Here is a 27,118-nt window from a genome sequence, read left to right as displayed (position 1 = left end):
AGAGACGGCCGGACAGGGAGAGACAGAGAGAGACGGCCGGACAGGGAGAGACAGAGAGAGACGGCCGGACAGGGAGAGAGAGAGAGACAGCCAGACAGGGAGAGAGAGAGAGACAGCCAGACAGGGAGAAGGCCAGACAGGGAGAGAGAGAGATGGCCGGACAGGGAGAGATGGGGAGAGAGAGAGAGAGACAGGGAGACAGCCTGACAGGGAGAGACAGGGAGACACACAGAATATATGTGCGCTATGCATGTGTATATAAAAGTTATAATTACTGGGAATTAGGAGAGAGCTCAGGCAGGAGACAGTGATAAAGCTGAGCCTTGAATGGAGGTAGGGATTCCAAAAGGTAGGGTAAGAAGAAAGAACCACTCCAAGGATAGGAAATAATTTATGGAAAATAAATACTACTGAACTAGTAGTAGGGAAAAAGATGTCATGTCATGTGAGGGCATCAGCAAATAAATCATCCAGTCAATAAAAAAGAGAGAGTACCATGTGAAAACAAGTCTGGGGAAAGAATTTATAATCTAATTATAAGGGGCCTTAACTGCTGAAAAGAGGAGTTTTTAGGTCATATAGGAGGGGACCCCTGAAACATCTTGAACTAATTAGAGCTGTTCTTTAGGAATAATTATCAATTTAGAAACTCAGAATAATGGATTAGAGAAGGATAAGACTGGACCTATAATAATAGAGACCTAATTATTGTAGGAAACTAATAACAAGTATTATTATTTAAACTAACGGATTATCATTTGGGAACCATTGCTTGCTCTTCCAGATGTTGAAGGACATTCAACCATTGCTGCTGGATGAGTTGTTGGTCAGAGTTAATCTCTTGGAAGCCAAAGTAGTTGAACAGTTGTTAAGGACAATTACCACAAAGTATAGATCTTCCAAGAGAGCTGCTTCCTTTATACATCTATCGACAACAGAAGGCAATGTCTTATGTGATGTAGACTGATATTTTTCTTCCTCTTCTTCCATCTCCAATCAAAAGTTTTTATTTGATTTTATTATTTAACTGGCATTTTCTGTTCTCTGATTAGCCCCCATCCCCACATCAATTCAATTCTAGAGAATACCAGCATCTACAGCTTTGGCAAATATAATTTGTTTTCAGTTCCCTTCTGTGTAAAGTTAACCTGCCATTATTAGAGCACTGGTAACAAGGAAACATATCTACCTAAGCTGATGATTTTCTAAAGGAAAAATGTAAGATGCTAGGGATTTTAGTTCATTGGATCTGACATCCTTCCTCATGTTTATTAGATGAAGAAATGGGTCAAGGTACTTCTTAGAAGGAGCAGAGACAGAATTGACTCTAAGTTCCCTGAAACCAAAATCAGCAACCAGGCTCAGTGTAAAATGACTAAAGGCATATTTGGATAGAGTATAGGGGGAATGTGATCTCTCCTCTGCTCCTTCCACTAGTTATGTTTTCCTAAACTCCAAGTGGTTCCTTACTACCAACAGTATACATTCTTTTCTTTTATTTGTCATCTTTCAAAGCTCCAGGTGTTATCCATTTTATCCTCCTCAGAGACATTCTCTTCCCCAATTGGCTCCACCTTCATCCTCCTGATGGGATCATCTTCTGTGGTCATTGACATTGGCAGTGCCTGTTGCAAAGTTGGTTTGTCTTGGAAAAACTACCCTACTTTCACAATCCCCGCAGTTGTTGGGTATGAGCCCTACTGTGAGGACCTGGAAGAATTCCCTTCCAAGATAAGGAAAGTCGTAGGCCTGGAAAACATGCATATACTCGAGAAACTGTCTATTACAGAATTTCCCGTTAATCGAGGCCGAATCCTAAACTGGGAGGCTATGGAAGCTATTTGGCAACATGCTTTTGATAGCCTTCGAGTCAAGCCCAAGAACCACCCGGTGATTGTCACAGACTTGCCATGGAAGGAGAGAAGTTACCAGCAGAAGGTTCTGGAGGTAAGAGTGCTATGAACCCTACCTTTTAACAATTAAGAAAAATCAAGGAAACAAAGTCTGACAGCATAGAACATAATCCACATTTCCCCTCCCTCATGTTGAGAGGAGGTAGGTAGATGTCTTATGGCTGTGAGTCAGAGATTGCTCTTTTGAATCATCAGTCTAAGGCCCTTATAGTATCATTTCCAAACATGTCTGTTCCACGTCCAGCCCTAAGGATGCTACCATAGAGACAATCAGATTCTGACTTCAGGGAGCTTATGATGTAAAGGGAGAAAAGATGTGTACACAAATAGCTATGATGCAAGGAAGATTGAACACTGTAAAGGCAGATCTAAGCAAAGAGCCACAAGGGAATTGAGGGAGAAAGCCCCCTGTGAGGGAATGAAGGGAGGAGAGAGAGAAGTCAAGGCAGAGATTCTTGGGAGAGAGTGAATGGTATAGGATTTGGTCAGGAAGGAAGGGAAAGATGACATAGGATGCCATCTTGAGTGATGGGAAGGATCATTTCTCTCTTCTGGTTTTGCTTCCTCCTCTGAACAACTGAGGAAATTGGACTAATTGAGCTCTCCCCTATTCCTTCTCTTTTCACATTTTCTGGTTCCCTGAATACGAGAAGTATCAGAGATTTTATCAGTGCTCCATTTCCAATGTGGGTCTCAACACTTAGGTTGGCCTTCAGTCCACTTCCTAGGAATTAAATGATGTGTCTGAGGTTAGGCAATTAGGATCTCTAGGCAGAGGACAAGGTTCTTATCCGTGCGACCTGAGGCAAATTGTTCAACTTTTCTAATCTTCAGTTTCCTTATCTATAAAATGAGGGGGGGGACTAGATGGTTTTTAAAATGTCCCCCCCACTCCCAACTCCACTGGGAAATCTTGATTCTATTAATCTATAGCAATTAGGGTAAGGAAAGTGCTTTGCAAGCAAGAAGCCTGTGAGGTCGATGGAGCTAGGGTTTAATCCCCATTTTAAAGATGAAAAACTTTTGTCCCAGATGTCAAAGTTAATAAAGCGGTACAGCTTGGGCTTGAATATAAGTTCTTTCAGACTTGTCCAGGTCTCTTTAATTTAATCCAGCAAGCATGAATTAAGCACCTACTGTATGCTAGGCACTGTGCTATGTGTTAGGGACATAGTAACAGAAGCAAATCTCTGCCCACAAAAGCGAGTCTCTGCCCTTGAGGAGCTTACACCCTCCTGGCGTAGAAAACTCTGTTCTTGTCTCTCTCTCTCTCTTTCTGCATGTAGACACACAGCTATGTATGTATGTGTATATGCAAATGTCCATACACATGTATGTGTGTAGATAAACACGTCTATACATGTGTGTATACACATATGTGTGTAAATGTAGATCAATATTCATATTTAACAGTATATATTCATATCCAGTACTCAACAATATTTACACACACACACACATATATATATAGATATATAGGTATATATATATATATATATATATATATATAGTGAAAATATACATAGAATGATTACAAATAATTTCTTGTCAGAGTAGGGGGAGCAGGGCTGGAACAAGGACTGAGTAGTAGGATGATGGGTAATGGTCTCATTAAGGGGGAGCACATGATCTGAGCCTGTTCCTAGAGGAGAGAAGAGGATTCAGGCTTGGGGGAAGGAGAGGACCTTTGTGATAACAGAGACTGGAGATAAAATGAAAGCCATGTACAAGGAACATTAAATGGGCTATTTAGACCAGAGCATGGAATGAGTAAGGGGTTAGAAAGGTAAATAATGAAATCATTCTAGAAGACAGGTGGAGTCCCCTTTGACCCCAAATCATCTGTGGTGGGACCTTGTCTTCTGTCAGAGCCCTTAGACCCTATCTTACGGCTCAATCCTTTCTGGAAAGACCCATGGTGTTTTTTTTTTCTCTCTCTCCCCTTCCTATTCTCTTCCCTAGGTCATGATGGAGACTTTCAACGTTCCATCTCTGCACATTGGCAATCAGGCGGAACTTGCTATGTTTGGTGCCGGATTCTTGACTGGAATGGTACTAGACTGTGGGGCTGGTCTTACCCACATTGCACCCATCTTGGGAGGCCACACCATCCGTGATCGCATGCTAATCTGTGAGATCGGTGGGCTGGATATCAGTGCCCTATTATATAAACACCTGTTCAGGAAGGATATGAGAATGGATAACTTGCTCCAGAGAAAAGCAATGGAAGAGCTCAAAGAGAAGTTATGTTACGTGAGCAAAAGCCCCCATCAGGAGCCTTCTAGTAACTTGACCGCTTCTCAAGAGAGGGTTTCGATGCTTCCTGATGGGAAGATTATCTCCCTTACTGAAAAACACTGTACCTTCCCTGACATGCTCTTCAACCCCTCCCAGTTTGGAGGAACTGGAGTAAAATTAGGGCTTGAGGTGCTCAAATCAGCCATGTCGTGCCCCAACACGGCCAAAGACTACATATTTTCTCGGGTGGTTCTCTCTGGGGGCAGCACCCTCTTTCCTGGCTTTCCAGAACGTCTTATCTCAGAGTTAAATGCCATGAAACCTTCAATGTATTCAACTGAGGTTGTGTCCAGGCCAAATAGGATCTACCTACCCTGGGTAGGAGGTGCCATATTGTCTCACCTGTCCACTTTCAGTTCCCGCTGTGTAACCAGAAACGAATACTTTGAGGCACGAGCTGCACTATTCTCTTAGAGAAGTTTTTTTTGGGGGGGATTTTCCCAAAGGGGTAAATTGGTGAATACTGACTGCCTGAGGGCAGAAGATGCATGTTCTTGAGAAAAGTACCTTTTTATAGGATTATATAACTTTACTTTGTTCTGGAGTTCTACGCTTTTTTAATTTTTGTTCCTCACTGTAGCTGCGGCTTGGGATTTTGGCTTCCCATGAGGCCTAAATTAGGAATTCTAGAAATGGTCTTTCTCAGGGGATTTTTGGGGAAGCAGCATTGAAATCCAAAATAGTTCTGAAAGCTTCGAGTTTGCTTTTCCCCTGATAGTTCACTTCCTCTCTGGAATTGCTATGTAGGATACAGGGTAAGAGAGTGTCCATGTCACACCAATGCAGAGATGCTCTTTGACAGGGAAGGGGAAGGGTGTACAATACTTGTCCCCAATCAAAGATGGGTCTGCTGAATTTTTTTTTTTTGTAATTGAGGGAGTATGGTGAGAGAAAATGAATTTTTTATCACCTAGAAGATAAAATTGGAGAATTTCAATCTCTTCCTGAGACTTGGACAATGTATCTTCCCTTATTCTCTCTATCTCTCTCTTTTTTCCCCTGAATCTCCTCAGAGAATAGACTTGTTGTTTCTTAGCCATCCTCACGCAAAACTAGCCCTTTTCTCAAAGATGTTTTTCAGTCCCTTAGCCTGACAAATCGTGGTTGACCTGAAGCAATGGAGAAAGCAGCAACTTCTCTTTCTGCTCTCTCACTCTCTCTTGCTCTCTCACTCTTTTTCTCCTCTCTCTTCTCTCCTCTCTCTCCTCTCCTCTTTCTTTTCTCCTCTCTCTCTTTTCTCTTTCTTCTCTCTTCTCTCCTCTCTCTCTCCTCTTTCTCTCTTCTCTCTCTCCTCTTTCTCTCTTCTCTCCTCTCTCTCCTCTTTCTCTCTTCTCTCCTCTCTCTCCTCTTTCTCTCTTTTCTCCTCACTCTCTCCTCTTTCTCTCTTTTCTCCTCACTCTCCTTCTTTCCTCTCTCTCTCTCTCTCTCTCTCTCTCTCTCTCTCTCTCTCTCTCTCTCTCTCTCTCTCTCTCTCTCTCGTATTTAGGGGATTCTGAGGGTTCTGTTCTGTGGCCCATCCCCTATGCTGTGGGGATGTCATGCACACAACAATCCTTGTCCAGTTTTCGAGGAGGATCTGTTCAGTTTTGAAAAGGCTTCTTTTAACTGCATACGGAAACCCAGTAAAACTGGAAGCACTGTGATGATGGCTCAAGTAGTGATGGGGGAAGTAGGGAAAAGGTACAAAATGCAGGTTTATCTAAGAGAAGAGGGAGTGTATGATGGTGATAGGAGCAGACTTTCCTGCCTGGTTTGAAATTTCAGATGAAGGAGAAGAAAAGACTCCTGGATCCTCCTCTATGAATGGAGGCCAAAAGGACACAATACCTTGTCCCCCAACATATTAATGGGCTCAGGAGCAATCCTGCTGTCTCCAGATGATATTTGAGAGACTTCTTAGTGCTGGGCACCTTATGTTACACAGGAAGCTGCCCATTTCAGATTATATCCAGAGGAAGATAACCTGGAGAACACTAGTAACTGTCACTTGTATGATGCAATAAAGACATGTAAAGAAAACACTTTGCTTACTCATTTGAGCTCCCTGTCAACCTTGTGAGGATAGTAATAGAAGTAATCTTATCACATTTTTGTAAATGAGGAAACAGATTCTAGGAAGTATTCTATCATGGTATACATAGTGAGAAGCCCTCAGTACATCGTAAGTCCCATGATTTTATGGGAGACTAAGGTTCCTCCCTCACGTCTGCAAAATCAGGATTATTTCCTCACTTTTAATCCCCTGTGTCTCTAATTCTATGCTTTCTTTGTTTTCTGGAATTCATAGTCGCCAATGGCATGAATGATTGCATATGGCAGAAACTTAATGAATACTGCAATGTGCTGTGGCAAGTGTCAGGGTTACAAATAGAATAGTAAAGCAGAATCTCCAGGAGGAACTGGGGATGGTTAGGCTAGAGAAGTTTAGGAAGGAGCAGTTTGATGCAATTGCATATAATAGAGGGACTGAGATTTTTTTCCTGGACTCCCTGGTGTAAAAACAGGAAATGGAGATGTATAATTTATTATAACAAAAAAAGCTTCCTTAAAGTTAGTTCTATCCTATAGTAGAAATGCCTTCTTTATCACTAGGGAACTTCCCAATTCAACAGGTTACAGGAAAAATCATAAAAGTGTTAGGGTTTGGGAAATTGTCTTGCCTGTCCTATTTCTCCCTTCCATTTTCATTTTGATGTTTTCCTAGACTCCAAGTTATTCCTGATTCCTTAGATTTTCTGTTTGTCACTCTTCATAGCTCCAGATCACACTCATTCTACCTGCCCCCAAAGACGTCCTCTTCCCTTATTGACTGCACGTTCATTCTCATGATGGAAAAGCCTTGCCTGGTTGTGGACATTGGCAGTGCCTATTGCAAAGCTGGTTGGAATGGAGGAAACTCTCCCTCACTAAGAGTCCCCTCAGTTGTTGCATACTTACCCTTCTCAGAAGACACAAGACCAAGATCTATGCAGCTGAAACCGGTAATAGGCTCCAGCAACTTGTCAATTATTAAAGAACTGCCTACAGAATTTGTCATCAGCCGGGGTGCCATCACAAACTGGGATGCCATGGAGTTTATGTGGCACTATATTTTTGATGAGCTTAACAATAAACCTAATGACCATCCTATACTGATAACAGGACTCCTACCGAAGGATGAGCAGAGCCGTCAGAGGATCACAGAGGTGAGAAAATGTCCTTCCCCCCCAAATGATTTCCCCTTTTCGTCTTCTTTTCTTGAATTATTGTGCTTTAGCCATGAAGCTAAAAAAAATCAGCATCTTACCAATGTTATGACTAGCACTCTAGTCAGCAGTGACCTTCAAAGAAAAGCAGCAAAGGGACTCTTTCCTCCACCATTCTACCCAGGGACACCTACCCTTGGACTGCTGAGTGCAGGGGCCAAGAAAGCAAAATTATTGAGGAAAGAGATGAGAAGTCAGAATGAAGACAGATGGAAAAGGGGAGGAAGACTATTGAGTGGAGAGAAGATACTGTGGGTTTTGGGTAGGGAGCAGGAACAAATCGGTTCAGCAAACTTTTGTTGTGTTTTGTTTTGAACCTTTCCTTTTAAAAGTGAAAAACATTTAAGTAAAACCAACAGACCTAGTAACCCTGTCTAATAACACATATAATATCATATTCCACATCTAGTTCCTCTTCTTGTCTGAGAGGAAGCAGATATGTTTCCTTATTATAAGCCTAAGTGTGAGGTTGTTCATTTGATCATCAGAGTCCAATGATCTTTCCATTCTTCAGCAAACCTGAAAATTCTGCCTCTGGTAAGCTCTGCAGATAGGGGAAACTGAAAACACCAGAAAATTTTAGGACTTGACTACAATTATTGGTAGTTGCCTTAAATAAGAATTTTCATATTTGCAGGCAATGTGGTACGGCAGAAAAAAATACTAGGTTTGTAATCTAAAAGCCTAGGTTCTAAACTTTCACTTATCACTTAATATCTGGGTAACTTTAGACAAGTTCATTTTTTTGAGCCTTGACATACTCGTGTATATAATATGAGGGGACTGGATTAAATGGAATCTTAAACGTCTCTTAGTTCTGATCATATCATTCCAGAATCCTATAGCATATTTAAGTGATTCAGTCCATCAACAAACATTTATGAAGTATTTACCATATGATAAGCTCTGGGTTAAGGGTGGCAGATACCAAGAAAGGCAAAAAAATATTCCCCATTCTCGAGGAGCATACATTCCCTGGGGGAGATAAAAATTTCAATATCTGAATGTCAATATCTGACAACATAAAAGATATAAGCCGATTATGTTGTGATAACCTGAAAAAGGAAGACCTTGGGAAGTTGGAAAGACTGAGAACAGTATTTTACACAAAATGGGACTGGAATTGTTTTTTTTTTTTAAATAGCTTTTTATCTTTCCAAATACATAGAAAGACAGTTTTCAACATTACCTCTGCAAAACTTTGTGTTCCAAATTTTTCTCCTCCCAAGACACCAAGCAATTCGATACAGCTTAAACATGTGCAATTCTTTTAAATGTACATCCATATTTGTCATGCTGTGCAAGAAAAATCAGATCAAAAGGGGAAAAATAAGCAAATAACAACAAAAGATGAAAACACTGTGCTTTGATTCACATTCAATCTCCATAGTTTTCTCTCTGGATGCAAATGGCCCTCTCCATCACAAGTTTATTGGAATTGCCTTGAATCACCTCATTGTTGAAAAGAGCCAAGTCCATTGCTGTTGATAATCACAAAAATCGTGTTGCTGTGTACCATGTTCTCTTAATTCTGCTTACTTCACTTAGCATCAGTTCATGTAAGTCTTTCCGGGCTTTTCTGAAATCAGTTTGTTCATCATTTCTTATATAACAATAATATTCCATAACATTTACATACCATAACTTATTCAGCCATTCTCCAACTAATGGACATCCACTCAGTTCCCAGTTCCTTGCCACTACAAAAGGGGTTGCTATAAACATCCTTGCACTTGTGGGTCCTTTTCCCTCTTTTATGATTTCTTTGGAATACAGACCCAGTAGTGACTCTGCTGGATTAAAGGGTATGCACAATTTTATAGATCCTTGAGCATAGTTCCAGATTGTTCTCCAGCATGGTTGGATCAGTTCACAACTCTATCAATAATACATTAGCGTCACTGGGGTTGATTTGAAGACTGGGGAAGCTAAGAGTCGGAACTAAGGAAGGGGGGGAGCAATTCAACCTTAGAGAGGATAATCAGAGCAAATATGTGGAGTTGGAAGACAATGAATTTGTATTAGGAACAGTAAGAAAGTCAGTGGTATTAAACTGCGAAGTGTATAGAAGGGAACAAAGTATAATGCTGGAAAGGGAGGAAGAACCAAGTTTGTGAAGAGCTTCAAATGCCAAAGAATGGATTTTATATTTTATCCAGGAGATAACTGGGAATGACTGGAGTTTATTGAAGAAAAGAGTGATATGGCAGGACTTGCACTTTAGAAAGATATTTCTATCATCTGAGTGGTGGATAGACTATAATGGGAGATACTTGAGATAAGAAGACCAATCAGAAGGCCATTGCCTTAGGCCAGACATCTGGAAATGAAGGTCTAGGATAGTGGTCTCAGGGTGGTGGCAGTGTCAAAGAGAGAAAGGGACATATACAAGGTTATAAAATAGGAATGGCAAGATTTGGCAACAGAATACTTAATGGAGTTGATGGGAAGGAGTTGAGAATAGACATAGAATGTGAGTCTGGGGGACTGGGATGATGAAAGACTGGAGGTCAGGAGAGACTGATGTGTAAAATTGGTAATTATGTCCACAGAGATGACAATAAAAGAGGCAATCACTGAGAGAGAGAGAGAGAGAGAGTATAGAATTAAAAGAAGAGGAAAAGGAAGAGGAGGGCTGGGGAAGAATAGTGCTTGAGTATTTAGAAGGAGGCAGTATCAGCAGTGTCAAAGGAGATCATAGAGGTCAATTTAGATCAGGTGAAGAAAAATCCATTCGATTAGGCATTTAAGAGATAATTTTTAACTTGTATAGGGTCACTTCAGTTGAATGATAAGCCAGACTATTAAAGGTTCAGTAGAGAGGGAACTGGAGTTGTCACTTGCATATAATGTTCTCAAGGATTTTAGCCATGAAGGAAAAGAGAAATATAGGGATATAACAATGGGAACAGTAGGGTCAGGCTTTTTTGTTTTAGTTTTAAAAGTGGGGAGCAACGAGCATATTTGCAGGCATCTGGGAAGGAGTCCACAGGGATAAAATGAAAATGAGAATGGTGGTGGGGGGACAACTGGTGGAACAAATTTTGTTTGTTCCATGGGCACATGGAGAGTTGAAAGGTGAAGGGTCACAGGATTGAAAGAAGAGACAGTGGATGATGACATCTGAATAATATGAGGCAAGAGGAAGAGACATGGAGCTCTTGGCAAATGATTTCAGTTTTTTAGAGGGACATGAGTTGACAACCTTGGCTAAAAAGGTAGGAGACTAGAGAAAAGATAAAAAGGCTTGGAACAACAACTTTGGAGAGTGAAATAGTGAATCTATGAAGGAACAATAGAATATTTACTTTCATAGAGGGAGGGCTTAGTCAAGATCAGATAAGTTGTTGTTGTTGGCATAGTCATGTGATATTTTAACACCCTTCACCCTTGTAGAGCAGCATATGAGTAGGAGTTAAAGTGCGGAAAGTGTTTTGCAAACAACATATCCATGAAGTAGGCTGAACTTTAAAGTTTACCTATTTTAAAGATAAAGATAAAGATTTTAAAGATAAAGAAACCTAAACTGAGAGAAGACAAATAACCTGTCTCAAGTGATATAGTAAACAAGGACAGCTTTAGATTTTAATATAGGTTCTTCTAACCACATCCTAGTGTTCTAAAGTTCAACAAGAATGGTTTAAGTACCTATGGTATGCCAGGCCCTGTGTCAGGTGATGGGGATACAGTAATAGAAGTTGGATGGTACCTACCTTTAAGAAACTTGCATCCTCTGATTTTAGAGAGGCCTGGAGAGACTCACATGATCTGAAGCTGAGTGAAATGAGCAGAACCAGGAGATTATACACTTCAACAATAATACTATATGATGATCAATTCTGATGAACATGACTCTTTCCAACAATGAGATGATTCAGGCCAGTTCCAATGATCTTGTGCTGAAGAGAGCCATCTACACCCAGAGAGAGAACTGAGGGAACTGAGGGTTGACCACAACATAATATTCTCACTCTTTTTGTTGTTTTTCACTTGCATTTTGTTTTCTTACTCATTTTCTTTCCTTTTTGATCTGATTTTTCTTGTGCAGGAAGAGAATTGTATAAATATGTTTATACATATTGGATTTAACATATTTTAACATGTATAACATATATTGGATTGTTTTCCATCTAGGGGAGGAGGTGGGGTTGAAGGAGAAGAAAATCTGAAGCACAAGGCTATGCGCGGATCAGTATTGTCAAATTATTTGTGCATATGTTTTGAAAATAAAAAAGCTTTATTTAAAAAAGAAATTTACATCCTATTGGGTTTGAAAATAATATGTATGTAGAAACAAAGAAACTAATGTATACAGAATGATTAATAAATAATTTCTCACTAAGAAGTTGGAAGCAGGGCCAGAGTAAGGGCTGAGAACTAGAAGAATGGGCATTGGTTTATTGTCATGGAATAGCACTTGAACTGAGCCTCTAAGCAAGCATGCAGCATTCCTAGAGGAGAGAGCAGAAGAGGACCCAGGTTTGTGGGGTGGGCAGGTCAGAGAAGGAAGGACGCTTATTTGATGCAAGGAGGCAGGCAGGTGATAGAGTGAAAGCCATGTATAATGAACATTAAATAGTCCACATTGACCAGAACACAAACTAAGTAAAAACTGGGAAGGGTGTATCATGAAATCATGGATTGGAGTTACTCAACAGGTAATTCTCCCTCCCCAAGTCATCTATGGCCCTTAGACTTCCTTCTAGGCACAATCTCTAGTCATATATTTAATCTTTTCTGGAAAAACCCACGATATTTTTTCTCTCCCCTTCCTATTCTCTTCCCTAGATCATGATGGAGACCTTCAATGTTCCATCTCTGCACATTGGCAATCAGGCAGAACTTGCTTTGTTTGGTGCCGGACTCTTGACTGGAACGGTACTAGAGTGTGGGGCTGGTCTTACCCACATCGCACCGATCTTTGGAGGCCAAGTGATATCTAACTCCGCAATAATTTGTGAGCTTGGTGGGCTAGATATCAGTTTGTTATTATACAAGTCTTTGATCAACAAAGAAGCAGAAATGAAACACTTTGTCCAGAGGGAAGCAATGGAGGACCTCAAAGAGAAGTTTTGTTATGTGAACAAAACCCCTATTCAGGAGGAATCTTCCAGCAACACGAACTCCACGGAAGTGAGGTTCTCTGTCCTTCCTGATGGACAAGTTGTCTCTCTTACTGAAAAACATCTGACTTATCCCAATGTCCTCTTCAAGCCTTCCCAATTTGATTTGCCAGGAGAAGAATTAAGTGATCAAATTCTTAAATCAGCCTTATCAAGCGGTTGGAATTTCAAATCCATCTTTTCTAATGTGGTTCTTTCAGGGGGCAGCACCCTTTTTGATGGCTTCCCAGAGCGCCTTTTCAGGGATTTGTGTAGAATTAGACCTGGCTTCCGGTCAAGTGAGGTGATATCCTGGCCAAATCGGATTGACCTCCCCTGGATAGGCGGTTCCATATTGTCTTGCCTGTCATCCTTCAAATCCTGCTGCATAACCAGAGAAAAATATAATGAAGAAGGGAAAGATGCAGTCCAATAGGGTGCTTCTTCATCAAGATTTCCACAAGTGGGACTATTTGAGGCATATTGACTGCTGTAGGCAACACTTGGTTCCTGAGGGAAGCCTCATCTTCTAGGATTATAACTTTTGGCTCTTGAATTGACTCTAGGGTTCCATCCCTGCGGTTTTCTTTTTATTCCCCTGCCCCTGCTGGCTCTAATTATGGTCTGAAATTCTGGCCGATAATGGGACTTGATTTAGAAATCTAGGAAGAGATGTATCTCAAGTGTTGGTTGGGAAAGCAAGATTGAAATCCAACAGTTGTGAGATTTCAATGTTTAGTCCGCATCATATCTGAAAAATTCACTCTGAAGTTCTCTGAAGAAGATAGGGTGGGAGAAATCCGATGGTCCACAACAAATGGATGCTTTCTTGGGGAGGGAGCAATTCTTGTCTCCTCCCCAAATGAAGCTGTTACACCTTTTGGGAAGGATTTGAGGGTGGAGAGAGAATAACTTTCCCATTACTTGAACAGTTCAGGCTCATTGGGCTTTCTAGTGAACCTCATCCCTCTCTTGAAACTTGGTGAGTTGTTTCATATTCCTTTATCTTTCACCCCCTTTCTTGAATCCCTTCAGAGAATAGACATATAAGTATTCAATCCTCCCCATCAAAATGAAACCAGCCCTTTTCAAATGATTTTCAGCACCTTCACCTCTGGGATTCCCTGATTGTGTGTGTGTGTGTGTGTAGAAATATCAGTACCTCCATAGCCAAGAACTTACAGTGTATGTCTCTTATTGCCTAGGGGTATCCCAAGAGTTCTGCAACCCATCCCTTGTGCATCCCTTGATGCACAAAACTCTTGCCCAGCTCTCTGAGGGAGCCGTCCAGTTTTGAAATCTTTTAAAACATCAAACTCCCCAAACAAGTGGAAGCATTGTGCTAGAACTTCAAGTAGTGATGCAGGAAGATAGGAAACAGACACAAAATGTTACCTGGGGGAAAATGGGGAGTCTGTGATGGTGACAGGGGTAGAAAGGGATGTCAGCCTAGTGAAATTTCAGATAAAGGAGAGAGAGCAGGTAGGACGTATGGATTCCCCTTTAAGGATGGGAGCCAACATGGCAATCCTCTGACCCCCTCCAACTTATCAATGGCTCAGAAGCAATCCTGTTGTCCCCTCTAGATGACATCTGGAAAATTGCTTAGTACTGGGCATTACTTCTTTGCACAGGAGACTGACTGGGCCTAAAGGAAGGCGACTTGGAGAACACTAGTAACAATCATCTCTATGATGCATTAAAGTCTTTATAGAAAGCCCTTTGCTTGCTCATTTGAGTTTCCCACCAGCCTAGTAAGGAAGGCACTACAAATGGTCTTATCGCCTCTTTATAAGCAGGGAAACTGGGATTCTAATCACTTATCAATAGTGCCACGGCTTGAATATTGAAGATGAATCAGAACCCAGCATTTGGGGACCACGTAATACAAAGCTCTTGATGGAACTGAACAATTACTCTAGGGAAGGAAACGCTTAGAGAGGGACACAATTATTTTGAAGCCCTATAGAAGTAGGATTAGATTTATTCATGGTCCACAATATGCTGAGCTAGAAGAAATGAGTGTCTAAATTTCTTGACTTCCTCTTGATAGAAGGAAAATATTTCTGACCCCCAGAGTTTTCCTGTGAGGGAAAAGAGGTCATCAGACCTGGTGGATTTAGGTGAAAGCTGTTTGATATTGAGATGAATGAGCATTCTTCACAGAGAAAACCAGAGCTGGGCACAATTTGGCAGTCATCTGGCACCAGTTATATGTGAGCAGAGACCCATTAGAAGAACATTCTTTAGTGGAAGCTGGAAGATTTTACCCAGGAGAATAAGCTTAGGAAATTTTATCAGGTTTTCTCACTTCTTCTTACCCCATTCTTCACTCTCTGGGCCTAGTATTCTATACTCGGGATCAGGGAGTAGCTATCTGGGGCTAGGAGACATTCTATCATGTATTATATAGTAGTGAGTCTTCAGTACATCTGCACGTCCCATGATTTTATGGGAGGCCAAAGTTTCTCATTTATGCCTGGAGACCTAGGACTATTTCCTCATATCTGATCATCTGTGTATCTAATTCTATGTTTTCTTAGTGTCCTGGAACCTGCAGCTCACCAATGAATGAAGGAAGCATTCATTAAGTATTTTTGCAATGCACTGTGACAAGGATTAGAGATACAAATAGGATACTAGGGCAGATCTTGCTCTCCAGGCGTTAAGGTTGATTAGGGTGAAAAAGGGGGAAGATTTAGGAAGGGACATAATTAGTTTGATGTGTCCTTATGTTAAAGAGGGATTAAACTCATTTGGGGATTCTAGAACTAGAAGAATTGAGTGTATAAACAGCTTGATTTTCACTTGATATACTGGAGCCAGGGAGATGCTGATAAATGATTAACATCTGGCTGACAGAAAAAAGTATGCATAATATACTTTTATGTTTAACCTGAATTATTAATTTTTCTCTATTTCTTTCTTAAGTCTAGATAATCAACACAACAAAAAAAATCAAGCCCTCATTTAAAGTATTTGCTGTTTTCTTTTTCTTTTTTTTGCCCAAAAAACCTTTTTATTATTAAACCTTGTAGTACAAACCTGAAAAGTAAACAAAAAACAAAAACAAACAAAAAAAAAACTGACAATAAACAACAATGAAGTCTTTCCTTCCAAGGAAAGAGAGCAGAGCAGCGCTAATAAATTAAATGTCCAACTGTAAGCCATAGTCAGAAGTTTACTGTCAAAAAGAGGGGAAAAGTACACATATTTGCTGTTTTCTACAGTATAAAGGCTCACACTGAAAATTTAACAATCGGCTCTTGGGTAGACATAAGCTGGCTCTGGCATATCTCTGCAAACAATTGTTTTGAAACAAGAACTTCATCAGTGGATGATGTAGCTATATGTCACAGTGAATTAAGGCTAGGTCTTGAGTTGAAGTTCAAATCCAGTCTTAGACATTTACTAGCTGTGTGATCCAGCTTCTATTTGCCTTAGTTTCCTCCACTGTAAAATGGGAATAACAATAGTATCCAATTCCTAGGGTTGTTGTGAAGATCAATTGTAAAGTAGGAATAATAATAGCATCTAGCTCTCAGAGTTGTTGTGAGGATAAAATGCAAGTATTTAGTAAGTTTCTGGCACATAGTAATTATTATGGTTATATTTATCATTCTTACTAGAATATATATCAACTAGCTGCTCTCTACGTTGACTAAAGCTAAAACTAATGGGCATGATCTTGAGAAAGCTGTGGTAGACAAATATTTATCCTGAGAATTTGGAAATATGAATATTCGAGTTATCCCAGGGAATGGAATCTTTTGTGGAATATAAAGAAATAAGAAAAGGTAGAAATCATTTAATGTAATGTACCAAGCACTGGGCTAAAGAAGGCAGAAATTCGATGTTGAAGGCCCTCCTAGACCCATTTTGTTTCTGAGATGGATCTGTTGCCATAGGCTGAAGACAATGGCTTTTGTGGATGATCCTTGACACCAGTCACTTCCCAGTTAGCCCAGTGGTCTTGATGCTGACCTTTCCTTTTTCTTTGATTTCTCACACCTATGTTGTATCATAATCCTAGAGGAAATTGATTTGCTATATGGCTGCAGGCAAACTTTATCCCTTATCCATTCCCTTACTTCTAAAAATGGAACTGCTACTTTTGATAGAACTGCTCAGCAGGCTGGTAACATGGGAACACATCTAAGTTGGTTTTTCTCTAAAAGAGAAGCATAGGATGTCAGCAGAGGAAGGTTGCTTAGAACTTCTGATTGAACCCAGTACTTCTTCTAGAGGAGGAAGCAGACTCAGAGTGGGTAAGAGATATTCCCAAAGTCACATGGATGGAAGTAGCAGAACCAGAATTCCATTCTCATTATACTAGCCCTCAAGCCCAGAGTTCTATCCCAGCAGGCTTCACGTGAAATTGCTACAGCTATCATTGAGTGGGTTAGGGAAAGATGCTCCCTCCCCCTTTCATTTCTAATTCTGATATTTTCCTAAATCTAAGTGGTTCCTATTTACTGAGGTTCAGGTTTTTCTCTTCTCTTTACAATCCTTCAAAGCTCCAGGTCACAACCACAGAACCTGCTTTCACTTCTCTCATTCGCTCCACCTTTCTTTTCCTGATGGAAGAAACGACTTTGGTCATTGACATTGGCAGTGACTGGTGCAGAACTGGCCTAGGAGGAAGAAACCATCCAACATTAGCAGTTCCTGAAGTCGTTGGATACCAGCCCTACCCAGAGAACCCAGGGCCAAGCAATCCAAAAACAAGGAAGATTGTAGGTTCTTCTAACTTGTCCCTACTCAGGCAGCTACGTACTGAGTTTCCTGTCCGACGACGCGAGATCACCAATTGGGATGCCCTGGAGGCAGTTTTGACATATAGCTATAATCACCTCAAGCTCAAGGCTGAGGACCATCCTGTGCTGCTAACAGGATTTATAGTGAATTCTTTGAATCATCGGCGGAAGTTGATGGAGGTAAGATGGCGATTTCTTCCTCTGATCCCCTCTCCCTTCTTTTCTTGCATTGCTGAGGGTTACTGCTATATAGCTAAAATATTGTCTTCCCAGTTCCATGACCAAGACCCTAGTCAGAAATGATCTCAGGAAAAATACAGTACGGGGCTTCTTTCCTCCGTTATTTTGTGCAGGGGCAGCTGTGACACTGAGATCAAGTCATTAAATGAGGAGAACATGGACCAGAATATAAAAGATGAGACTAACCATTGAGTGGTTTGGTTTCTGTTGGAGAGCAAGAACAACAAACAAGTTTCATTGTCTCTTGTTGTTCTATGTCATTTCCCTTCCATTATAGCCTTCCCTTTGAACTCTTCCTCTTAACGGTGAAAAACATTTAAACAAAACCATCTGACTCAGTGACAGTGTCTGATGGCATATACCACCTCCCTAATTCCTTACCCTGACTGGAGACAGAGTGAAGACATCAGGGTCTAATGTTCTCTCTAGTGTCATCATTCCATTTTTCAGCAAATACAAGAGGCTATCCTATGCCCAGCAGTGTGGATACCACCATAAGTGCCTTTGTCATATTTCTTATGTTTCTGACATGCTGAAGGATTGACATTTAAATGTGGCATTCTAAGTAGGACTCCCAGAACTATCTTGGTAAAATCCCGTGGAGAATATCTCTTTGATAAGGAATCCATTTTCTATCTCTTTTGGATTTGAAGGCAGAAGATCTAGAATCAAATCCTTTCAACACATTCATCTGGGTAACTTTCTATCTTTATGACCCTTCACTTCTCTGCATTTTGGTTCATTTACCTGCAAAATGAGGCTGTTGAATTGAATCATTTCTAACATCTTTCCCAGGTCTTATCAATAAACTTAACCCAAATTATTTTAAAAAATATTTTATTTTTTTAAGGTTATACAGGTACATTCATTGCATATGAATCATGTTGTGAGAAAATCATAACAAAAGAAAAAACCTACTAGAAAAAATAAGAAAAAAATGAAAATAGTATGTGTTAATCCACATTGTTTCCATACTTCTCTCTGGATGGGAATGGTATTTTCCATCCAAAGTTTATTGGAATCACCTCAGATCACTGAATTTCTGAGAACAAGCAAGTCTTTCATAGTTGATCATCATACAATCTTGTTGTTGCTGTGTACAATGTTTTCCTGGGTCTGCTTGCTTCACTCAGTATCAGTTCATGTAAATTATTCCAGGGTTTTCTAAAATCAACCTATTCATTATTTTTAATGGAATAATAATAATCCATTACTTTCATATATCATAACTTATTCAGCCATTCCCCAGTTGATGGACATCTACTCATTTTCCAATTTTTTGCCACCACAAAAAGAGCTACTATAAACATTTTTGCACATGTGGGTCCTTTTCCTTCTTTTATGATTTTTGGGGATGCAGATCTGGTAATGGCAACCCAAATTATATTTAAATAAATATAGATAGAAATTATTTTCATATTTTAATTCTTGGGTGGTTGACTTCTAATCATTGATGAAATTGGTTTCCATGAGTCAGAAAATATTTATAAAGTACTTATTATACATGAGCACTGTATTATGGGATGAGGATACAAAGGATGGATGTCAATTTGGGTTCTTTGAGAGCTTATCTTTTTTCCAAGGATACCTGCAAAAATAAGTATGTTCAGAATAAAGATGAAGTAATTATAAAGGGAGGCTCTAGTAGTTGGGAAGTGAGAGAAAAATCAAAGACGTTTTCGTGGAGAAGGAGATATGAGAAGTGCATCTTAAATGAAGAGGGAGATTTATTTGAAGTAGAGAAGAGAAGGGAGTGATATTCCAAGAATGGAGCACAGCAATGGGAAATAAAGATAAATGTTCTGTGATGAACAAAATAGGGATTAGGATAACTGCACCATAGAGTACAGGAAGGAGAGTTATGTATAGAAAAGCTAGAAAGATAGATTGACTTTAAAACTCATGATAAAGGCAAGAAGAGGCACTGAAATATATTGTCTAGGGGAGTGACTTGATCTGGGGTTAAGGAAAATCTTTTTGGTAACTAAGTGGAGGTAGACTGGAGGGAGATTTGAGGCAGGAGGCTAATTAGGAGACAAAATAATCCAGGAGAGAGGTGATAAGGACCTGATTGTGGCCTTGTAACTGAGAGATGTTATGGAGGTCCCCATGTAGAGTGAGGAGAGAAGAGTAATGGTAAGGTCCCAAATCTGGGACACTAGAAGAATAGTGGTACCCTTGACAGAAATAAGAAAGTTTGGTAGAGGAGAGGAACTTGGAGAAAAGATAATGAGCTCTGTTTGGGGAGAGATTGAATTTCAGATATGTCTGGTTTGAAATGTCCAAGGAGAGGCTATGATGGAGCTCAGGAGAGAGGACCTGGGGCTGGATGTATTCATTTAGAAGTCATCTGCCTGGAAATAATAGTTAAACTCATGGAAACTGATGAGGTCACCAAGTGAGAGAGTATAGAGAAAGAAGAGGAGGTCAAAGCCAGGATCTTGGGCAGCATTCACAGCAGTTAAGATATGGACAGTGATCTAGCAAAGGAGACTGAGAGGTGCTCTAGAAAGTAAAAAGGGAATAATCGGAGAAGAGCATCTTGAAAACTCAAAGAGAGAAAAACATCCAGCGGGAGAGGAAAGTCAACAAGAGCTCTTTCCATATTTTCCATATCTCTTTAAGGTTGGGGATGTTCCTTGCCAAAAGGTACAAAGTACCTAGTACATTCTACAAGAAATGCATGCTGAGAGAAGACAAGAAATGTCTCCTGGGTCACACATAATTAGTAAATGTTACAGCTGGAAATTGATCCAGTTTTTTTTTTTTTTTTTTTTTTTTTTTTTTTTTTTTTTTTTTTTTTTTTGGACCATAAGTCCAGGACTCTTGACTTTAGTGTAAAAACCTCAAATTTATTAATAATTTAATCAAATATAATATATAAATAGATAGATAGCAAACAAGCATGTATACATATGTGTATGTGTGTGTATATATGTGTGGACTGGCTAAACTGGCCAGTGGGTTCAGATTCTGCAAGGAAGGGGAGATACTTGGAAGTAATAACCACTAAAATGAAAGAGAGTTACAAGGTTGGGACTGACTGGACAGTTCCATCCAGTGGCTCAGTGAAGTATCCCTACAGAATTATGTTAGCAGCAACCAAGGGAAGGGTCTATAGAGGGGGAAAGAGAGCACTCATTCCCATGTAGTCACGAGTTCCCTTCTACTACTAATGTGGGAGCTTAGGAGTTTGAATTCATCACAGGGACTTATCTAGAAAGGGACAGTCACAGAAATCCCACTGACAGGTTTTTCAAATGATGGCAACTTTCCTGCCAGGCCCTTATTTCTAAAAGTGAAGGTCCAGACTGTTAGTCTAATGCAGGAGTTCTCAAACTACGGCCCAGATGCAGCTGCTGAGGACGTTTATACGCCCGCTGGGTTATGGCAAATGGGCTGAGGGGTGGAGATAGAGTGTGAGGTTTTGTTTTTACTATAGTCCAGCCTAATGCTTGCTTCCTGCTCAGTATATGTGTGTGTATATGAATATCTATGGTGTTTCCAGATTACATGTGTGTATGCACATGTGCACAGAAGTAGTGTGTGTATATGCCTAAAATTATACTAGGACTTTTGGAATATTCTGTATGGTACACATAAATAACAATATAAATATACACATGTGTATATTTATGTACAAATATATTCATATATATGTAAACATACACACATATAATGAGTAGCTACAAAATGACTATGTAGCAATTTCTTGGTAATAGCATCTATGACTTGGAGAATAAGGAAAGGTCTCATTAGAAGTTGATATTAGGATTGAGTCTTAAAAGAGACTTGGGGCTCCAGGAAGAGAAGGGCATCATTTCCAAGCAAGGAGATAGTAGCTTATACAAAGGTAAAAGGGTTGGGATGTAACCTTGAGAAAAACATTACACTGACCAGTTTGACAGGAAAGGCAAGTACATGAAGGTAAATAATTTAAGATTGGACTGGAAAAATGATTAAAGGCAAGACAGAAGTGATTTATTTTCAGTTATGGTGGGCGGACCCTAACTTGTGACACTTCTTGCAGTGGCCTTAGTCTTTTTTCCCCTCCAAAAACATGTAAAGATGGTTTTCAACATTTGTTTTTGTAAGATTTTGTGTTCTAAATTTTTTCTTCCTCCCTCCCTTAATTTCCACTTTCCCCAATTCAGCAAGGAATCTGATATAGATTATACATGTGTAGTTCTTTGAAACACATTTCCAAAGGTGATTTAAATCACTATTGATCAGAGAAATACAAATTAAGACAGTTCTGAGATACCACTACACACCTCTCAGATTGGCTAAGATGTCAGGAAAAGATAATAACAAATGTTGGAGGGGATGTGGGAAAACTGGGACACTGATACATTGTTGGTGGAATTGTGAATAGATCTACCCATTCTGGAGAGCAATCTAAAATTATGGTCAAAAAGTTATCAAACTGTGCATACCCTTTGATCCAGCAGTGTTTCTACTGGAGACTTAAAGAAGGGAAAGGGACCCACATGTGCACAAATGTTTTTGTAGTGGCAAAGAACTGGAAACTGAGTGGATACTCGTTATTGGAGAATGGCTGAATAAATTGTGCTATATGAATGTTATGGAATATTATTGTTCTGTAAGAAACAACCAACAGGATGATTCCAGAGAGACTTGGAGAGACTTACGTGAACTGATGTGAAATGACCAGAACCATGAGATCATTGTATACAGCAACAAGATTATACCATGATCAATTCTAATGGATGTAGCTCTTTCCAACAATGAGATGACTGATGCCAATTCCAATGAATTTGTGAAGAGAGTCATCTATACCCAGAGAGAGAACTGTGGGAACTGAGGGTGGATCACAGCAAAGAATTCTCACTCTTTTTGTTGTTTGCTCGCATTTTGTTTTCTTTCTCATTTTTTTCCTTTGTGAGCTAGATTTTTCTTGTGTAGCAAGATTATTATATAAATATGAATACGTATTGGATTTAACATATATTTTTACCATGTTTAACATATATTGGATTACTTGCCATATAAAGGAGGGTGTAGGAGGAAGGGGGGGGAATTGGAACACAAGATTTTGTAAGGGTCAATGTTGAAAAATTTATCCAAGCATATGTTTTGAAAATAAAAAGCTTTAATAAAAAAAAAAAACAACAAAGAAGGAAGTACATAAAATAAGAGGAAATATATAGGAGTGTTTACTCCATATTTTCCAAATTGCCTTATCCTGGGTTAAATACACAATTGTGTTGTCTAAAAGGGAAAAATATGTATAGAAATATTTGTCATATTGTACAAAAAAATCAGACCACAAAGGGAAAAAAAAACATGAGAAAGAAAAAGCAAACAAAAGGTGGAAAAATATTCTTCAATGCACACTCAGTCTCCATAGTTTCCTCTTTGGATGTGGATGGCATTTTCCATTCCAGGTCTATGGGAATTGCCTTGAAACAGCACATTATTGAGAAGAGTAAAGTCCATTGGTTCTGCTCACTTCACTCAGCATCAGTTCATGTAAGCCTTTTCAGGCTTTTGTGAAATCAGCTTGCTCAACATTTCTTATAGAACAATAATATTCCATCAAATCCACGTACCGTACTTAATCGGCTATTCCCCAATTGATGAACGTCCACTCAATCTCCAGTTCCCTGAGTCTTTGAACTTTATCCTAGGGCATAGGCTCTTAGGATGCATCAGTTATCATCAATCGAACAAGCATCTCTTAAGAACCTGGGTAAAAGCCTTTAAGAGTCCTGCCCTCATAGAGCTCCCAGTCTATTTGGTGGGGGTAGGTGGAGATATCCTTGAGTTTTTCCTCAGACTCATGACCAATGTTGATTTTTTTTTTTCCTCCAGATCATGATGGAGAGTTTTAATGTTCCGTCTGTGCATATCGGCAACCAAGCTGAGCTTTGTCTTTTTGGCTCGGGCTTTTTGACAGGATTGGTATTGCACTCTGGGACCGGTATCACTTCTATCTCACCTGTTTGCAATGGCAGAGTTAAGGAGTTATCCACCAAGGTTTTTGAGATGGCTGGGATAGATGTCAGCTTATTTCTACACAAAGCTCTGTTTAATAAAAGCATGAACTTGGACAGCCTATCTCAGCGGAATGATATGGACATAGTTAAGAAGTTATGCTACGTAAGCAAAAATCCTAATCAGAAAGACTCTGCTGTGGACTCAGTGTCCAATCTCCCTGGAGTGACTGCCCTCCCTGATGGGAAGATCATCAACCTGGCCAAAGAACTGCGTACTTCTCCTGATATGTTCTTCTGGACTTCCAACAGTAATTTTCCAAATATGGACCTAAGCTCAGAAGTTATTGAGACGGTGACAAAATGTGATATAGAGGAACGATCCTCCCTCTTCTCCAATGTGGTCCTTTCTGGGGGCAATACCCTCTTCACTGGCTTCCCAGAGCGTCTTCTCTGGGAGCTGAATAACATCAGACCCCAATGGTTCCCAGCTCAGGTTGTGTCTCGGCCAAATCGGATCATCCTCTCCTGGGTGGGAGGATCCATCGTGTCCTGCCTATCAAGTTTCCACAGCCAGTACTTGACCAATAAGGAATATCAAGAAGCAGCACAAGCTTTGGGCTTTTAAGCAACTAGATTAGTGGGCAATATCTATCTGGGCATGGGAAAAACTTGGTTCTTGAGGAAAGCATCTTCTGTGGTTCTAACATTAGGGAGGAGGGATTGTTGCTATGTTCTGGGATTCTAGATCTGGTATTCCTTTTATTCTCTGGTATTGGGGATATCTTGCAATGGATATCTGATTTTGGGATGCAGGAAAGAGTGCTCGATAGTTGTGAGCAATTGTTCCTTCAGGCTCCTTTCTCTGGAGAGCTACAAGGGACAGAGCTGAATCAAGAACAGCTGCTATGAGTTAATTAAGCTCTGGGCCTCCCTGCATCTAGGCAGCATCCTGGCTTAAGTATGAGTTATGAAGTGCTCTGGGGGCAGGTACTTCCAAATGCCACCTAAATTGGGACTGCTACATCTTTTGGCAAGGGGGATATATATAACAAGACCCTGGTTCTCCTATGACTTAAATGGTTGGGCTAGCTGGGCCTTCTAGAGAACTTCTTCCTCTTCTAAGGAAGACTCTTGGTTCATTTTCCCTGCATCTCTCTCTGCCTCTCCCTTTCCCTTTCTCTCTCTTCCTGAATTCCCTCAGGGAATGAGCATATAGATGTTCAACCCCCTTCAGCAAATCCTCCACAAGCAAAACTAATTTTTTCCAGATGTTTCTCAGTGCCTCAGCCTGGCAGGCTGTGGTAGAAGTTTATGTTCTCTTGGGATGCACTGTTTACATTGTGTGTGCCCATGTGGGGGTAGGGAGGAAGATCATCACTTCCATATCTAAGGGGTTACAGTGGGAGTTGGAGAGGAGGCTTGGACTTGAGGTGCAGATCCATGCAATTCTCTCCTATTGTCTGGGGAATGGTTGATTGTTCTGGAGTCCATGCTCTGTGCTATGGGACTGGCGGTGTCATGCATATAGCTCCTGCCCAGTCTCCATAGGGGAGCTGTCCTGTTCTGAAATGCCTTCTTTTAGTTGTATATGAAAATCCAATAAACTTGAAAGCATTGTGATGATGGCTTAGGTGGTGAGGAAAGGGAAAGTGGGGAATATTCATGGATGCTACTTGGGGTGTGTGCCTACACGGTGGTGGGCTGCCAGCCCTGGAGCACAAGGACTGGTGAAGGAGAGATGACAGGCCATTGGACATCTCATGATCCCGTGCCTGTACCCGGCTACATAGCTCTATTCAATTTTCTTTCCACACATATCTGGTCATGTCACTTTTCTGCTAACCTCCCAAAAAACCAACCAAACAAAAACACCAAACAAGGTAAAATTATGGCACCTTTTTCCAACCAGGTTCAAAGTCTCTTGCTGGGTAGGACTTCTCTGTGTCTGAAAAAGAAACTCATTGACTGTGTGTTCAACAATTGTTCATCCAGCTTCAAGTCCTCCAATGAGGGATAACTGATTTACTACTGAGGCAGTGCAGTCCACTTTAGGATAACTCGGGTTTAGGATTTTTTTTTTCCAATATCCAATCTAAAATCCTCTTTTCTGCAGCTTCCACACATTTCTCTCAGTTCCACCCTCTGTGGCCAAGCAGAACAAAGCTAATCCTTCAGATTAGTCTGGAAGCCAGAACTTCAAACTGTTGAAGACGCTCATTCCCCTCCCTCTTCCTCTTTGTCTCTCCTGGATGAACAGCCCTCATTCAATTAAAAAGCAATTATTAAGTACCTACCACACTTCAGACATTAGAGATACAACTACCCAGGAAAGAAAAGATAAGAACCGAAACTATCTATGTCCTCCAGGATTTTACATTTTATTGGGGGATGGAAGATAAATCTGAAGGAGGGAGAGCTTTAGAAGTCAGGAGAAGGAATGAGAAGCATCAAGGAGAATATATCTGAGCTGAAGGAAAAGAGCGAGTCCATGAGGTAGAACTCAGGAGAGAATGTATTGCTGGCACATGGGATGGTAAATTCAAAGGCAGGGAAGTAGAAAACAAATTTGTTCCGGAGGAACAGAAAGAAAGGCAATTTGATTGGACCATATAGTTCAGGAAGGGGATGAGGGGTAATATATAATGAAGTTGGGAAGAGAGATTGGGGCTAGGCTGTAAAAGCAAGCCTTCAGGAGCCAGAGGAATTACTATATGTTTTGGATGAAACATGGAGCCACTTGCGTTGAGTAAGACAGTGACGTGGTTAAATCTGTGTTTAAGGAAAATCACTTGGGCATGAATTAGAGTAGGGAAAGATGAATAGGGAGATCAATGGAGAAGCTATTTCAGTAGTCTAGGTGAGAAGCAATGAGGATCCAAAGCGGAGTGAGGTCTGAGAGTGGAGGGAATGAGATTGGAAACGTGTTGTAAAAGTAGAATTCAAGATTGGGCAACTGATTAGTTGTGTGGCTCAAGGGAGAGTGAGGAGTGGGAGTGAACTTGGAAGAACAGGGACGCCTTTGTCAATAATGTGGAAGGCTGGAAGATGAATGGGCTTGGGGAGAAGGGTATGTTCTCTTTTAGATTTCATTTGAGATCTTGGGCATCCATTTTGAAACATTTAGCAAGCTAGTGATGATGCAGAGTTGGAGCTCAGAAAGACTGGACGTATATGTGTGTGTATACATACACATATGTATATATACACACACAATCATATACATGTGCATAATTAGAGACAGATTTGAGAGTTACCAACATGGAATTTATAGTTAGAGAGTTTATGAGGTCACCAAGTGAGAGTCGGTAAATTAGTCACTGAATTTTTGTCAAATAGTTTCCACATGCCAGAGATACAAAGGAAAGAAAAAAAACAGGACTTACCCTCAAAGAACATACATTCTGATTGGTAAGAAAGGAGACCTAGCATATAAGTAACTAGGAACATATCTTCAGACTTGTGGAGGAAAAAGAGAAGAGGGAGGGAAGGGAAAGGGTTCCTGGAACAAAGTCTTGAACGTAGTCATGAGTAACATGATTTGAATGATAATTAGGCAAAAGAAGCTGCAAAAGGCCAGTTAGAGAGACAGAAAAGCTAAGAATG

General features: G+C 40.3%; 2 protein-coding genes across 2 annotated transcripts in view; both read left to right on the top strand.

The window, feature by feature from the left end:
* The window catches only part of LOC141564074 (actin-6-like), an 87,465-nt gene extending 70,384 nt beyond the window's left edge, over positions 1 to 17,081 (top strand). Inside the window, exons 2-3 of the mRNA XM_074306086.1 lie at positions 6,967 to 7,396; positions 12,245 to 17,081. Coding sequence (XP_074162187.1) covers positions 7,037 to 7,396; positions 12,245 to 12,994 — 1,110 coding nt within the window. The 5' untranslated portion in view covers positions 6,967 to 7,036 and the 3' untranslated portion in view covers positions 12,995 to 17,081. The remainder of the gene's footprint in view (positions 1 to 6,966; positions 7,397 to 12,244) is intronic.
* On the top strand, positions 1,524 to 25,135 carry LOC141564073 (actin-like). The gene is made up of 4 exons (XM_074306085.1): positions 1,524 to 1,947; positions 3,876 to 4,529; positions 17,076 to 17,495; positions 23,391 to 25,135. Exons 1-4 carry the CDS (start codon positions 1,588 to 1,590, stop codon positions 24,138 to 24,140), a joined length of 2,184 nt encoding a protein of 727 aa, XP_074162186.1. The 5' UTR covers positions 1,524 to 1,587; the 3' UTR covers positions 24,141 to 25,135.
* The last annotated feature ends 1,983 nt before the right edge of the window (positions 25,136 to 27,118 follow it).

The sequence above is a fragment of the Sminthopsis crassicaudata genome, chromosome 3 (assembly GCF_048593235.1).
Source record: "Sminthopsis crassicaudata isolate SCR6 chromosome 3, ASM4859323v1, whole genome shotgun sequence".
Lineage (NCBI taxonomy): Eukaryota > Metazoa > Chordata > Mammalia > Dasyuromorphia > Dasyuridae > Sminthopsis > Sminthopsis crassicaudata.
The sequence above is the reverse complement of the archived record's forward strand: the minus strand, read 5'-3'. Positions and strand labels throughout refer to the sequence as shown.

Excerpts from the sequence above, each read along its gene's own strand:
- LOC141564073 (XM_074306085.1), top strand. The coding sequence starts at position 1,588 with ATGGGATCATCTTCTGTGGTCATTGACATTGGCAGTGCCTGTTGCAAA. Across the intron at positions 1,948-3,875 it reads ACCAGCAGAAGGTTCTGGAG|GTCATGATGGAGACTTTCAA; the intron begins GTAAGAGTGCTA and ends TCTCTTCCCTAG. Across the intron at positions 4,530-17,075 it reads ATAGGATCTACCTACCCTGG|CTCCAGGTCACAACCACAGA; the intron begins GTAGGAGGTGCC and ends AATCCTTCAAAG.